At 41.5% G+C, this 15,831-nt stretch overlaps 1 protein-coding gene across 2 annotated transcripts in view; it reads left to right on the plus strand.

Annotated features, from left to right (window-relative positions):
* Nucleotides 1–15,831, plus strand: part of LOC109902241 (receptor-type tyrosine-protein phosphatase U) — a 326,293-nt gene that overhangs the window by 154,712 nt on the left and 155,750 nt on the right. For both annotated transcript variants that reach the window (XM_020498440.2, XM_031786469.1), the window contains exon 4: nt 6,173–6,254. In XM_020498440.2, the coding sequence (XP_020354029.1) occupies nt 6,173–6,254 (82 nt within the window). The remainder of the gene's footprint in view (nt 1–6,172; nt 6,255–15,831) is intronic.

The raw sequence follows: 15,831 nt of genomic DNA on the forward strand, positions 1-15,831 counted from the left end.
GGGCACAAACCCACCGTCGCTGGACCAGACAGGACTGGCATAAAGTGCTCTTCACTGACGAGTCACAGTTTTGTCTCACCAGGAGTGATGGCGGATTTGCATTTATCGTTGAAGGAATGAGCATTACACTGAGGCCTGTACTCTGGAGCGGGATTGATTTGGAGGTGGAGGGTCCATCATGGTCTGAGGCGGTGTGTCACAGCATCATCGGACTAATCTGTCTGTAAACAAACGTTGCAAACGATTGCAGGCAATCTCAATGCTGTGCATTACAGGGAAGACATCCTCCTCCATCATGTGATACCCTTCCTGTAGGCTCATCCAGACATGACCCTCCAGCATGACAGTGTCACCAGCCATACTGCTCTTTCTGTGCGTGATTTCCTGCTAGACAGGAATGTCAGTGTTCTGCCATGGCCAGGGAAGAGCCCGGATCTCAATCTCATTGAGCACGTCTGGGACCTTTTGGATTGTAGGGTGAGGGCTAGGGCAATTCCAGCATGCCAGCAGCATACCACCCTGCATACCACTGCTGGCTTGCTTCTGAAAGTAAGCAGGTTTGGTCCTGGTCAGTTCCTGGATGGGAGACCAGATGCTGCTGGAAGTGGTGTTGGAGGGCCAGTAGGAGGCACTCTTTCCTCTGGTCGAAAAAAATATCCCAATGCCCCAGAGCAGTGATTGGGGAGACTGCCCTGTGTAGTAGGATGCCGTCTTTTGAATGGGACGTTAAACGGGTGTCCTGACTCTCTGATGTCATTAAAGATCCCATGGCACTTATCGTAAGAGTAGGGGTGTTAACCCTGGTGTCCTGGCTAAATTCCCAATCTGGCCCTGTTGAATTTATTATGGATTTATTATGGATAAATTAATAAACAATATCCCCATTTTAAATAAAATTGTATCTAGGTAAACTTATACTCTGTATGTTTAATAGACAATGTGAGTTCATAAGAAGAAATTGTGTGACAGGAGAAAGGAGTAATAAAATGTTAAAGAACACCATTCCAACTGGGCAGGAACAAATGGGTTGTGGACTGTGTAAACACATAAGGTCGTTAGCCTATGGTTGACCCAACTGAAACTTAGCTCTGGGGTTTTTAGATAAGGCAGTGAGTGCATTCCTAGGGTTTCTGTTAATTAAAACTGTCAGTTCAGTGGTGATCGATAATGTTGAGGGGTCAAAAGTTATCTGGGAGTGTGTTAGTAAGTTAGAATGAACTTTTCACCTTACTTTGTCCCGGTCGAGAGGAGGGGATTCGGTTAAGGCTGTGAAATGACGTCCTGATCTGTATATAAACTCATGTATGTGTTTAAGTGGTAGCGCGCTCCGAGAATAAATTACATTACCTATTATTTAAAGACTGGTCTGTGTCTATTTTATGCAAACAAGAAATCTTACAAATTGTCATAAAATAGATGAAGAGCTTTCAATTGATGAAAGCACATTGGCATAATTAAATTATACTAACAGGCCCTCATTCCATCACGGTCACCTAATAATCCCCCGTTTACAATTGGCTCATTAATCCCCCTCCTCTCCCCTGTAATTATTCCCCAGGTCATTGCTGCAAATGAGAATGTGTTCTCAGTCAATTTACCTGGTAAAATAACTAATAAATAAAAAATTCCCCCCAGAAATGTCCGGTAACTTGCTGGTTCCTAGGTGGAAGAGTGGGGTAACATCGTACAGCAAGAACTGGCAAATCTGGTGCAGTCCATGAGGAGATGCACTGCAGTACTTAATGCAGCTGGTGGCCACACCAGATACTGACTGTTACCTTTGATTTTGACTCCCCCCTTTGTTCAGTGACACATTATTCTATTTCTGTTAGTCACAAGTCTGTGGAACTTGTTCAGTTTATGTCTCAGTTGTTGAATCTTTCTAATACTCAACTATAGTTTTTTGCATATTTCTAAATCATCTTTATGGAGTCAGATATTCAGTTTAATAGACTAATAGCATAGTCTCATCAACTGCCGGACCTCCTCTGCCATCTCACCAGACGTTATCACCGGCAGCTCTATGTTGAAAGCCTATCGGTTCCCGGGGCAAAAAACGTGTGCTAACATGGGGCTCGGATACAGGACATTACTAGGCTGCTTCCTACATGCACATTACAACCGGCAAAGGTAGTTCAAGGTACTTTATGTATACAAAACTGAATCAAGGTTTCTGTTCAGCTGTTATTGTACCAGCACCCCCTGTATATAGCCTCATTATTGATATATATTTTAATCATTTTTTAAACTTTATTTTGTTTAGTACATCTTCTCTGAAATTCTATTGTCTTAAAACTGCGTTGTTGGATAAGGGCTTGTAAGTAAGCATTTCACGGTTCGGTCTACACCTCTTGTATTCGGCGCATGTGACAAATACAATTGAATTTGATTTGATTATTGTTACAGGAATTATTTTCCTCTGTTTTAATAACCAATTAAAATAAATCACTCTGTCAATTCATACGAGTTTGTAAGACCCTTATTGGTATAAAATGGACAGAGACCAACCTTTGAAATCAACCAGGTGCGTTTATTCTCGTGAGTACTGCCCATTACACATTTTACCACAGGTTATAAACTGAAAATGACGTCATTAGTTTTAGTACTAACCCGTGTCATCTCCGCTCAGGTACAATGGCTGTATGGTTCTCACATGTCTCTCCCTATTAAGATAATATATGACCGAGCCAAGGTCAGCTTGTGTAGATAAGCCTTCTAGCCAGTCTGGCTATAAGTTCATTCATTTCTACCATGGTACAGACAGTCATTGTTCTAATTCTTGATTATATTTACACACATTATATTAGGTACTAGGATTAAAAAGAAAATTCATACATGTACAGTAACATAATAGTATTCTGATTAGTACATATACAGTAACATAATAGTATTCTGATTAGTCAGTCCTGATTGAAATGTATACATAATTAGTCATCATTGATAAAAAATTCCCTTAACAATTATTGTCTGATGTCTTTATTTGTAAACTTATACAGGGCTCTCTTGTAAAATAGTTGTATCTCATTTTGACCCCTTGTTTAAGTACTCACACATTACAATGGAGTGGCCCTGTCATTTTGACAAAGCAATAAGTCAGGGCTGCACTTCGATGATATGTGTGGGCAGGTTGCCCTCGATGCTGGGAAAAAAACCTCGCCCCCATGTCTAATAACCGTCTCACTATTACTGGGGGCGGTGATTTGATATTGATTGGATTTCACTGGAGCCCACAGACCTCCACCTCCACATGATGGGTACGGAAGCCACCTGTCCCCAGAGACACATGGCTCTTTCCTTGCTATACTATCTGCTGTTATAGCTTTAGAGCTGCCTGTGTCTAGAATGCTGAATGGGGCCCTGTGTCAGGCAGTACATTGTGCTTCCCGATAAAGCCATTATTTCGCCAAGACCTCAGGGGCTTGTAGAGAGCTATAGAACTTATCCATCTATTCCTCTTTTCCTCTCTCACTCACTCTCTCTCACTTAAATTACAATTGCTTTATTGACATGATGTCACAATGTACATATTGCCAAAACATACTTTGAAATTAAGTGATTCATTTACAATATTAATATCATTAAAATAATAGTCAGGATTGTCAACAGGACAATCAGAAACAACAATAATTAAGGGTAAAAATAACCGTACAATGGATAATAACAATTGCATAGAGAATATGTGCAGATTGGCTGGTCTGTCAGACACTGTCTCTCATCTTATCTTATGCATCAATTTAGTGCACTGCCAACCCACAGCTCTCCACTTCCTCCCTCAACAGGATGGGTAGCCTATTCTCATAAGAGATGTCTTTGAATAATGGTTTCAAATTTGGGGAAATGACACCCATTGTTTTATATTTTTTACATTTTGTTCGGGAAATGCAGCTCTGTCTCGAGTTCTGTTGTGATGCAGTGATGGTATAGCCTCTACAGTGTCTACCCTTTTTCAATGGTAATGCTGTGCTCACTGAGCCTGTACTTTGGTCAAGGCCTTTCTAAGGTTTTGATCAGTAACCATGGTCAAATAGTTTGCCATGGTGTGCTGTCAATTTAGGGTCAGATTGCATGGCATTTTGCTTTGTGTTTCCCAATAGGTCATTTAGTTTTGTTTTGACGATATCGTCATTTTGATATTTGATCCTGTGGTGTTAGTAGAACAGGTCTTTAAACTCAGGATAAGCTGAATGAGGTGACTCTTTTCTTTGCTCAGCAGAGCTTGTTAAACTTAATTTGTATTATTAGTGGCCTAATTCTCCCCTGATGCATTGTTTGTAGTTTTCCTCTGGACATCTGAGCAATCGTACAGAACTCTGCATGCAGGGTTTCAATGGGGGTGTTTTTCCCATTGAGTGACATCTTGTTTTGCAAGTGGGATCCCACTCCCCGCTGCAACAAAGTGCTATTGGTTCAATGACATATTCAATTAATTTGAGACTTATTTTCAAAGGTGTTTCAATTTGAATTTGTTTTTGCTTTTTAATGATATAGAATGCCCTGCATGCTTTCTCAGTTCATTCATGGGGCGGCAGGGTAGCCTAGTGGTTAGAGTGTTGGACTAGTAACCGGAAGGTTGCAAGTTCAAACCCCCGAGCTGACAAGGGTACAAATCTGTCATTCTGCCCCTGAACAGGCAGTTAACCAACCCACTGTTCCTAGGCCGTCATTGAAAATAAGAAATTGTTCTTAACTGACTTAACTGACCTGGTTAAATAAAGGTCAAATAAAAAAAATGCCTCAATTACTGTAGGTGTCCAGTTGAGCTTATTTTTATTGTAGTACTCTGTATATTTTGTACCATTTGAGGACGTTGGCCTAATTCCCTGTGATTTGGATCTTCAATGGAAAATCAGTATTTTGGGGTTTACTGCCAGGGTCCAGATCTGGCAGTACTGCTCTAGCAAGTCCAGGCTCTGCTGTAGGCCATGTGCTGTGGGTGACAGGCACAGGTCATCTGTGAAGAGCAACCTGAATTGTGGAAACTAATACCAGGTGTTTTTTCTAGAATAGTTGTCAATTCATTGATGTAAATATTGAAAAGTGCCAGGCTGAGATTTGCAACCTTTGAAAAAACCCCACCCCTGATTAAAGAATTCTGTCCTTTTCTTGACAATTTTGATGCCACAGGTATTATTGATTTCATTATGTCATATGTTTTACCCCCTATTCAACTTTCAATTACTTTGTAGAACAGTATGCCAAATAAAATAAAATGCTTTTTGGAAGCATAAATGTAATTCTTATTTTGGTGGACATATTTATCGATCAGGGTTAGCAGGGTGTAAATATGATCAATCGTGTGATGTTTTGATATAAGTCCAAATTGGATTTTATTCAAGACATTGTGCTTATTATTAAGGACACCTGCTCTTTCCATGACATAGACTGAACAGGTGAATCTAGGTGAAAGCTATGATCCCTTGTTATGACAGAGGTTAAAGAGGGTTGAGACATCGATTGTGTACAGTATGTGTGCCATTCAGATTGTGAACAAGCAAGATAAAATATTTAAGTGCCTTTTGAATGGGGTATGGTAGTAGGTTCCAGGGGCACTGGTTTGTGTCAAGAACTGCAGCGCTGCTGGGTTTTTCACACTCAACAGTTTCCCGTGTGTATCAAGAATGGTCCACCACCCAAAGGACATCCATCCAACTTGACACAACTGTGGAAAGCATTGGAGTCAACATGGTCCAGCATCCCTGTGGAATGCTTTTGACACCGTTTAGAGTCCATGCCCTGACTAATTGAGGCTGTTCTGAAGGAAAGGGGAGAGAGAAACTTCAATTTTAGGAAGGTGTTCCTATTGTTTTGAATACTCAGTGTATAATACTACAGAAATCCACGTTACTGTTTACACAAATGTTTCTGTAATTGATAGTGTCAAATTTATATCCATTCTTAAAGATGTGGGTCCTTGGTCCTCTCTCTTTTTTCCCTGACCTATCTTGTGGGTCAGTAACTGTGCAATGCATTGTCTAGAGCTTTGTGATAATAATTAAGACCTCTGCCTCAGGAGGACAGTTTGAATTGATGCAAATGCCTTACTTTTTTTTAAATGCTTCAAAACAAATGCCAAAGCTTCATTCAATTGTATAAAGGATAACAGCAATCAAATTTGTTTCAATATTTACCCCTCCAAGGTATCTCACTTATTTGTTTTAATTCTACTCCCCAGGTCCTGATCGAAGCAACTGTTTCCAGGGAGCGGCGAGGCTACATCGCCATTGATGACATCATGCTCCTGACCTATCCCTGTTGTGAGTACCATCACCAATGTATAAGAGGAGGGAGGTGGTTGGAGATTAAGTAACAGTATAAAATAGAAAATGTAGAGACAGATACTGCATAGAGAGTGAAATGTAGAGAGTTAGTTCCATTTGATAAAGAGGAAAAGAACGCTAATGGAAGATTTACTTTTTCATTGGCTGATTGCAATGTGGGTCCAAATGTGGGTCCAGGTTTGATGTGAATGACATTTGCCCAAAACACTCACCACATACACTTGCCTCTTCAGCTCCAGCCACTCCCCTGTGATTTAGTCTCAAGAGCACTCATAATGTGCCCAACTGACTCAAGGTTAGAGATGGAAAAATATAATACTTTTTCTGATTTATCCCACAAAGTAAATGCACCCTCTAAGTATGCAGAAGTTCTAAAAAGCTCTTTAGCTCTTCTCTCCTCTGTATTATATACTGTATTATATATAGTGATTATTGATGTTTATTGCAGTGTTTGTATTTTTTGTCAAATGTAGCGCTCATCTGTGAAAGAGCATGACTCAGCATGACTACCTGTCAAAATAAATATTAGATGGTCGACCGATTATGATTTTTCAACGCCGATACCGATTTATTGGAGGCCCAAAAAAGCCGATACCGATTAATCGGCCAATTTTAAAAATAATAATAATAATGTATTTGTAATAATGACAATTACAACAATACTGAATGAACACTTATTTTAACTTAATATAATACATCAATAATATCAATTTAGCCTCAAGTAAATAATGAAACATGTTCAATTTGGTTTAAATAATGCAAAAACAAAGTGGTGGAGAAGAAAGTAAAAGTGCAATATGTGCTATGTAAGAAAGCTAATGTTTCAGTTCCTTGCTCAGAACATGAGAACATATGAAAGCTGGTGGTTCCTTTAACATGAGTCTTCAATATTCCCAGGTAAGAAGTTTTAGGTTGTAGTTCTTATAGGAATTATAGGACTATTTCCCTCTATACCATTTGTATTTCATTAACCTTTGACTATTGGATGTTCTTATAGGCACTTTAGTATTGCCAGTGTAACAGTATAGCTTCTGTCCCTCTCCTCGCTCCTCCCTGGGCTTAAACCAGCAACACAACGGCAACAGCCATCATCAAAGCAGCGTTACCCATGCAGAGCAAGGGGAACAACTACTAGAAGGCTCAGAGCGAGTGACGTTTGAAACGCTATTAGCGCGCACTAACTAGCTAGCCATTTCACTTCGGTTACACCAGCCTCATCTCGGGAGTTGATATGCTTGAAGTCATAAACAGCGCAATGCTTGACGCACAACAAAGAGCTGCTGGCAAAACGCACGAAAGTGCTGTTTGAATGAATGTTTACGCGCCTGCTTCTACCTACCACCGCTCAGTAAGATACTTAGATAATTGTATGCTTGTATGCTCAGTCAGATTATATGCAACGCAGGACACGCTAGATATCTAGTAATATCATCAACCATGTGTAGTTAACTAGTGATTATGATTGATTGTTTTTTATAAGATAAGTTTAATGCTAGCTAGCAACTTACCTTGGCTTACTGCATAGGCAGTCTCCTTGTGGAGTGCAACGAGAGAGAGGCAGGTCGTTAATGCGTTGGACTAGTTAACTGTAAGGGTGCAAGATTGGATCCCCCGAGCTGACAATGTGAAAATCTGTCGTTCTACCCCTGAACAAGGCAGTTAACCCACCGTTCCTAAGCCGTCATTGAAAATAAGAATGTGTTCTTAACTGACTTGTCTAGTTAAATAAAGGTATAAAACATTTATTACAAAAATCGGCAAATCGGCGCCCAAAAATACCGATTTCCGATTGTTATGAAAACTTGAAATCGGCCCTAAATAATCGGCCATTCCGATTAATAGGTCGACCTCTAATAAATATTAAATAAAGTGTTTTTCTAGAATGAAATGCAAAATGTGTATTTTGATTCACATATAAAATTGAAATTTGAGATTTTTTGAATTTTTTATTTAAAAAAAATATAATCTTCACATTTTCAAACAGTCCATTTATATTTTCCAACGGGGCTATACATTTGGGTGAGGTTTTCTTCTCGCCTGAGTAGCCTCGTTTCACTGCCAAAAATATAATTTAACCATCTAGTGTTAAGCGAATTAGCAATACAATGTCAAATACAGGTAGCCTTGTAAAATAATGAACTTCCAATCACATTAACTGTTACTGTCTCGTGGGAATTCCAATAACAGTCCGTATGTAGCCAAACGTAGCTGCTGCTCATTCCGTTTGCTTGAAAATGGTAAATGGTTAAAAAAGTAAGGCCCATAGAGACACATACCAGCTCTACTGGTAGAACTGTTACTGTCGACAACAGGTGTTCTGCTTCCACGAGCACATCCATTGCTAGCATCAGTAATTCTACATTTATTGTTAGCCCAGCTAGCATGGACACTGACAGTTGTGAATCTGATGCAGCCGAAGAGCTACTGCCCCCTTACCCGGGAAAGCACTGAACAACAGACAGGGATGTTGGACCATCGAAAATGCGCAAATATGATAAGAACTACATTGATTTGGGGTTCACTTATATTGGGAGTATTGCCTTTCCTCAGCCACAGTGTGATATATGTGCAAAAATACTATCTCACAACTCAATGAAACCTTCACTTTTACACAGACATTTAGAAACAAAACATGCCAATTTGAAAAATATGCCACGGGAGTTTGAGGGAGATTTTAAAACGAGTAGTAAGACATGTATAAAAGCAAGAGATACCATTAATAAGAAGGGGCTAGAAGTGTCTTATATGGTGAGCTACCTAGTGGCTAGGACAGGCAAGCCCCATATTATTGTGGAGGACTTAATTATTTCTGGTGCCGCGGATATGGCTGGGGCAATGCTTGGGGAAAAGGCCCAAAAAACTATACAGACAAACCTTCATCAAACAACACTGTTTCACGATACTTCAGTTACATGGCAGGATATGTTCTGAAACAATTACTGCTTCGCATACAAGTGAATTCTATGCATTACAGCTGGATGAGTCAACAGGCGTGGTGGGCCGGGCACAGCTCCTGGTATATGTCCGTTACGTTTATGGGGGTCAATTAAGGAAGACGTCCTCTTCTGGAAACCAGCACAACAGGAGAGGATATTTTTTTAGTACTAGACAGCTTTGTGACATCAAATAGACTTTGACGCAAAAGCCATGATAGGGAGACATGGTGGAGTGTTAACGCGCGTGCAAGCAGTTGCTCCCGACACCACTTTGGTACACTGCAGCATCCACCGAGAGGCTCTTGCTGCCAAGGGGAATGCCTGACAGCTTGAAATGTGTTTTGGACACTACAGTGAAAATGGTTAACTTTGTTTAAAGCAAGGCCCCTGAACTCACGTGTATTTCTTTGCACTATGCAATGATATGGGCAGCAAACACGTAACGCTTTTACAACATACAGAAGTGCGCTGGTTGTCAAGGGGCAAAGTATTGCCACGTTTCTTTGAATTGAGAGACAAGCATAAAGTTTTCTTTACTTGACCATCATTTTCAACTTATCTCACCGCTTGCATGATGACGAGTTTCTCACATGACTGGCCTATCTGGGTGATGTTTTTTCTCATCTAAATGATCTGAATCTAGGATTACAGGGACTCTCCGCAACTATATTCAATGTGTAGAACAAAATTCAGGCTATGATTAACCTCTTGAAGCAAGGGGGCACTATTTTATGTTTGTAAAAATGACGTTCCCAAAGTAAATGACCTATTTCTCAGGACCAGATGCTAGAATATGCATATAATTGACAGATTAGGATAGAAAACACTCTAAAGTTTCCAAAACTGTCAAAATATTGTGAGTATAATAGAACTGATATTGCAGGCGAAACCCTGAGAAAAATCAAACCAGGAAGTGTCTTCTATTTTGAAAACTCCATGTTCTATAGCCTCCCATTGCTCCATTTGAAGGGATATCAACCAGATTCCTTTTCCTATCACTTCCTCAAGGTGTCAACAGCCTTCAGACATAGTTTCAGGCTTTTATTTTGAAAAATGAGACAGAAAGATAACATCACGTCAGGTGGTCACATGAGTTTTGCTCGCGCAACAGAATTTGGACAGCTATTGTTATTGTTTTTCCCTCTCCTACATTTGCGGTTGATATATTATTAATCATATATTTTAAAAACAACCTGAGGATTGACTATAAAAAACATTTGACATGTTTCTGTGGACATTACGGATATTATTTGGAATTTGTCTGCGTTGTCGTGACTGCTCTTTCCTGTGGATTTCTGAACATAATGCGCCAAACAAATGGAGGTATTTTGGATATAATAATACTCTTTATGGAACAAAAGGAACATTTGTTGTGTAACTGGGAGTCTCGTGAGTGAAAACATCCGAAGATCATCAAAGGTAAACGATTAATTTGATTGCTTTTCTGATTTCCGTGACCAAGCTACCTGATGCTAAGTGTACTTAATGTTTTGTCATTAACTTACAAACGCTTGGATTGCTTTCGCTGTAAAGCATAATTTCTCAATCTGAGACGACAGGTGGATTAACAAAAGGCTAAGATGTGTTTTGCAATATTGCATTTGTGATTTCATGAATGAATATTTGTAGTAATATTATTTGACTGGGGCGCTATGCTATTCAGCGGTTGCTGATGACAATTATTGCGCTTAAGGGATGGGTAGCGTTAAGAAGTTGGAGCTCTTCTCTGTCTGCATTAATAAGTGTAACAGTACTCTTCTTGCGTTATGTACAATCAATCATTGACACAAACTCTAACTTGTAGCATCAGTCATGGAGATTTATTCGGATAGAAACAGCACAAAATTGCACGTCATGCAATGCACGGCTCACCATCCAACTCTGCACTCACGCACACTGGTTTGGTGCTTGTTCACTGGGACGATTCTAACTGAAACATCCTGCCTCGTAAGCAAGCCACTCAAACCAGACAGTAACATACCAGGTTGAGTAGGTGAAGGCAAGACGATACTAAAACCAAAACTCCAATAAAATGGGGAATCACCAATGTAACCCTGTTACACTCCCCCCTACTGAATTCCACTTGCAAACAAAAATGATAAAAACGCAAAACTGCCCTGCGCAAACATACCAGGTACACAGACACACAACATATTTACAGACTACCTAATAGAGAAAACTAAAAGGTAAAGTTGTGTATATATCGAGGATGCAGACCCTGCTGTGAAACAGTCACTAAATATTCCAGTCATTAGACTATTCTCCACGAGAATTAGAGTGAAAAGTGGTTGATCAATTCCCTTAGCCCTCATAGGTAAACATGCCTGTTACGTGTTAAGTACAATCAGTGACTTTAAAACATCCAAGTAATACAATAAACCATCATAAGAGACTTTATCATATTCTGCCCCTGAACAGGCACTTAACCTACTGTTCCTAGGCCGTCATTGAAAATAAGAATTTGTTCTTAACTGACTTGCCTAGTTAAATAAAGGTAAAAAAAAAATATTTTTAAATATCCGTCACATTACCATCCTGAAACCTCTTCACATGGTCACAATTATGTAAAAACAAAACAAATAAAAGATGTGAATACCATTGACCCTCTATTCACATATGAACCTTCAAGAGCTAATTGTCTGCTGGTTCATAATCGCAATCAGTCCTGACACTGGTTTAAATAGTCTTCTTGCCCTTGAACTAATACGACCCAGAGTACCTTCAACTGCATAAAGAGTGACAGCATTGTGTACTGTTGCAATAGTGGGTCTGTCAACACAGTCAGTGCGTAACTGATCAGGTAAGGAATGGTCCGAGTTTTGTAGGTCAGTACGGATATTGTAAGCAGACTGGTCAATTATCTCACTCACTACACTGTTACGATCTTGGTCAGATTCTTGAAGACTCTCTGATCAAGTCAGACCTTCCAGCTGCAGTACATCTTCCACAAAATCCAAAGGTGGAATATCCTGAGCATCCAAGGATCGAACATCACCCTCCAGGCTTGTGTCACCTATTCCTTCAGAAGGCAACTCCGACACCCACACTTTTGTTCTGTACTCAGCATCATCATCCACTGCAGTGTCCATGGCAGGTGAGACCACAAGGCCATCATTCATGTCCTCAGACTCTGTTAATCCAGACATGTCTGTTCCATCATCAACGTCAGTATGAGGAAGAAAGTTGACTGGTATTATCAGGTTGTGATGTACCATCTCCTGTCCAGTGGAGCTGTTCTGAATCTTTAAAGTGTGACTGTCAGCATTCAATCCAGTGACAAGGTAGATAGTATCCTCCCAAAGGTTAGCGAGCTTCCGCTTTCCACGCTCCCCCTTGTTAGCCAACAACACTCTATCACCAATCTCCACTGGTGCTCCTCAGACTTTTCTGTCATACAGGTTAACATGCCTCTTCAACTGCTTCACTGCAGATGCCTGTGCTCTATTCGTGGCTTCTTTCAGATCTCACCTCAAGGACTGAACAAACTGGTCATAGTCGACAACTTCTGGGTTCTCTATGACAGAGCCAAAGACTATGTCAACAGGCAGTCTTGGCCTCCTCCCAAACATTAGCAGGAAAGGGGCAAAGCCTGTGGTCTCGTGGATTGTACAATTGTATGCAAACATTAGGGAATTCAGCGCCTGAGTTCATCTGTACTTTGCTCTCGTCGGCAGTGCCCAGAACATGTTTTCCAATGTCCTATTCATCCTATCACAGGACCTTTCCTCATCGGATGGTACAGCGTGGTGTGAGGCTTCTAAATACCTGAAACACTCAACAGTTCAGCTATTAGAGCGCTCTCAAAGGTGGCTCCCTGATCTGAGTGTATAAGGCGAGGCATCCTGTAGACACAGAAATAGTTATTCCACAACTGATGAGCTACAGACTTAGCAGACTAGCTTGGACACGAAGGCATTTGGTAAAGTGCTCAGTAACAACGAGCACATCCAGGGACTTGTTTGAAGAATCTTCTGCAGAACAAAAGTCTATGCACACTAGTTCAAGAGGCTCCGTTGTTATTATGCTCTCAAGAGAAGCTCTTGCTTCCGGATCAGGAGTTTTGTTCACAACTCCTCTCCTGCAGCACTTCACATCTTCCTTTACCTCCCTCTCCAGGCCTTGCCAGACGAACCTCTGTTTTGTCAGGTAGACTGTTCCTGGTTGGCCCTGGTGGCCAGCTTCATCATGGAAAACCTTCAGCACCATTGCTTTCATGGAGGCTGGAACCATATACAGATACGTTTTCCTCTTTGTAACCATGTTCTTCGAAACACGATACAGTACACACATCTTCATGGTCAACATGTCCCAACTTCTGAGAAGACACAAAACCTCAACACTCATGGGCTCTCTCTCTCTGGATGGTCTCCTCCCCCTCTCCACAAAGATGGTCACTGCTCATCATATTGTCATCACGCTGCTTACTCATCAGTAGGTTGTGTGGCAGAACATTGGTCGATGTTTTGCCACTGCAGAAGCATTGGCAACAGCAGTAAATGTGAGCCTACCTCACCCAGCACCTGTGTGAATGAACAACAGCTGCAACTTCATGTCTTCATAAATCACCAGATGGGGGGTCAACAGTAGACTGGCAGCTAATGACCACCACCTTTGGAGTCAGAGGCTTTGTTAAAGGGGTGGTTGGACCAGCGAAACACGTCTTGCACTCTGTCTTTTCGCACAGCATTAGCTTCAGCTAGTAAGGTCTCGTACGGGACCCTTGTCAGGCGATGTAGTGCACTGGGCTCTCTGCTCAAAGCATCTGCAACAACATGTTTTAGTCCAGGGGTGTACTTGATGTCAAACTCGTACGGTGCCAGCTTGGCGACCCATCCATGTTCATAAGCATCGAGCTTTGCTTTGGTCAAGATGTATGTCAAGGGATTATTATCCGTCCATACGGTGAACTGCTGCCCCTGTAACCAGTGGTGGAACTTGTCATATAAAGCCCATTTCAATGCAAGAACTTGATCCTGTGAAAAACGAATTCAATCCTTTTTGTTTCAATATGAACCCTTTTCTTTTACAGGTTAATATGTTTAGGCCCGGTCCCAGATCTGTGGTTTCCCAGCAGGCTAAGAAAATTCTGACCCCCAAAGATGTTTAGCATCGTCCTCATAAACCGTATGCACATAACAGGTGGCATACGGTTGTATTCATACAATCCAAATGGCGATGTAAAAGCTCTGAATCTCTGGTCATACTCATGCACTTCCACATTGTAGTAGCCAGAGGTAAGGTCCATGGTCGAGAAAAAGGCATTTCCACCTAATGCAGCCAGCGTGTCAGCCTGTTGAGGGGTGGGTGGGCGTCTTTCATTGTGCGAGCATTGAGTAAACAAAAATCAGTACAGTCTCAGGTCTCCAGACTGCTTCCAGACAAGGACAAGGTGTGAGGCAAACTCACTACTAGACTTCCTTATGATTTCACGTTCTTCCATCTCGTTCAACACTTGCTTGAGCTTCTCATAATGATTTGGTGAAAGGCGTTGGTAGGGCATCCGAAAGGGTTTCTCAGCACTCCGTTGAATGCGATGAAGATATCTGGTAGCTTTTCCACAATCCAACTTGTGCCTGTAAAAAATGGACTGGTACTCAGCTATGAGCTGGATGAGTTTCTTCTTACCAGCAGGAGTCATGTGACAGGAGTCAACGTCAGTATCAGTCACACCTAAGTCACGTAAGACCCCAGGACTGCTTGAACTGTCAGGTCCGTCAGTATTGTGAAGTCGGATGGAACCGTCATCAGTCAGAGTAAAGTCATCTTGGCAGTCAGTGAGTATGTTAGCTGTTCTCTGCACTTGCGGCTGAAAAGCTGCTGCAGCTCAGATACTCCCAAAGGCCTCGTCTTCAACCCACCACAACCAACCAAGACTACCTCTGTAGGAATCAATTATGGACTTTTCAACACTCCTGCATGCAACAGTACAGGTAAGACCGTAGAGCTCAAGGTACAAGCCATGGACCAACTGTCAAGCATAGTTCTCACTTCCACTTCTCCTCCTATTAACACCATGGCATAGAATAAATCATCATACGAGGAAAGTCTCTGTGTGTTCTGCATTATGATACTTTTCTCAGTCTCCATTTCATCACAAACACTTTTATATACAGACCCCAAATCAACAGCTTTCACCCATGGGGACTCTACAAAAGGCCCAACACTCTCCCTTTCTTACATGCAGGCCTACTAGTTGTCCGGCAGCTGAGCAGTGATTACTGTAGGGACTCCACCAGCTGTGCTCAGAGCTGCGGCCTTGGGGCACTGAGAGTGTGCGTGGCCAGCTGCATGGCAGAGGTGATTGGCCCTGCAGTGAAAGTAAGTATCGTGTCCTGCATCCCCACACACTTCACATGACCCATTAGACCTCAATTAGCTCCTATTCCCTTTTTGGAACTGACAGTTAGACTGTTGTGGCCCCTGCTCCAGCACATGCTCCAGCATTGCAAGGATACGTTCCAATGGCTCAGCTGAGCCCTGAGTAGCCTGGGCTGAGGAAGGCAACACATTAGGTGATTCCATGTAGGGACTCACCGCAGGCATGTTGAGTGGCATGACAGCACCAACTTCCTGCTTCATTGTTGCGATGGCTGAGGTCACCTTAGAAAAGTGAGAGT

The sequence above is a fragment of the Oncorhynchus kisutch genome, linkage group LG13 (assembly GCF_002021735.2).
Source record: "Oncorhynchus kisutch isolate 150728-3 linkage group LG13, Okis_V2, whole genome shotgun sequence".
In the NCBI taxonomy this organism is placed as follows: domain Eukaryota; kingdom Metazoa; phylum Chordata; class Actinopteri; order Salmoniformes; family Salmonidae; genus Oncorhynchus; species Oncorhynchus kisutch.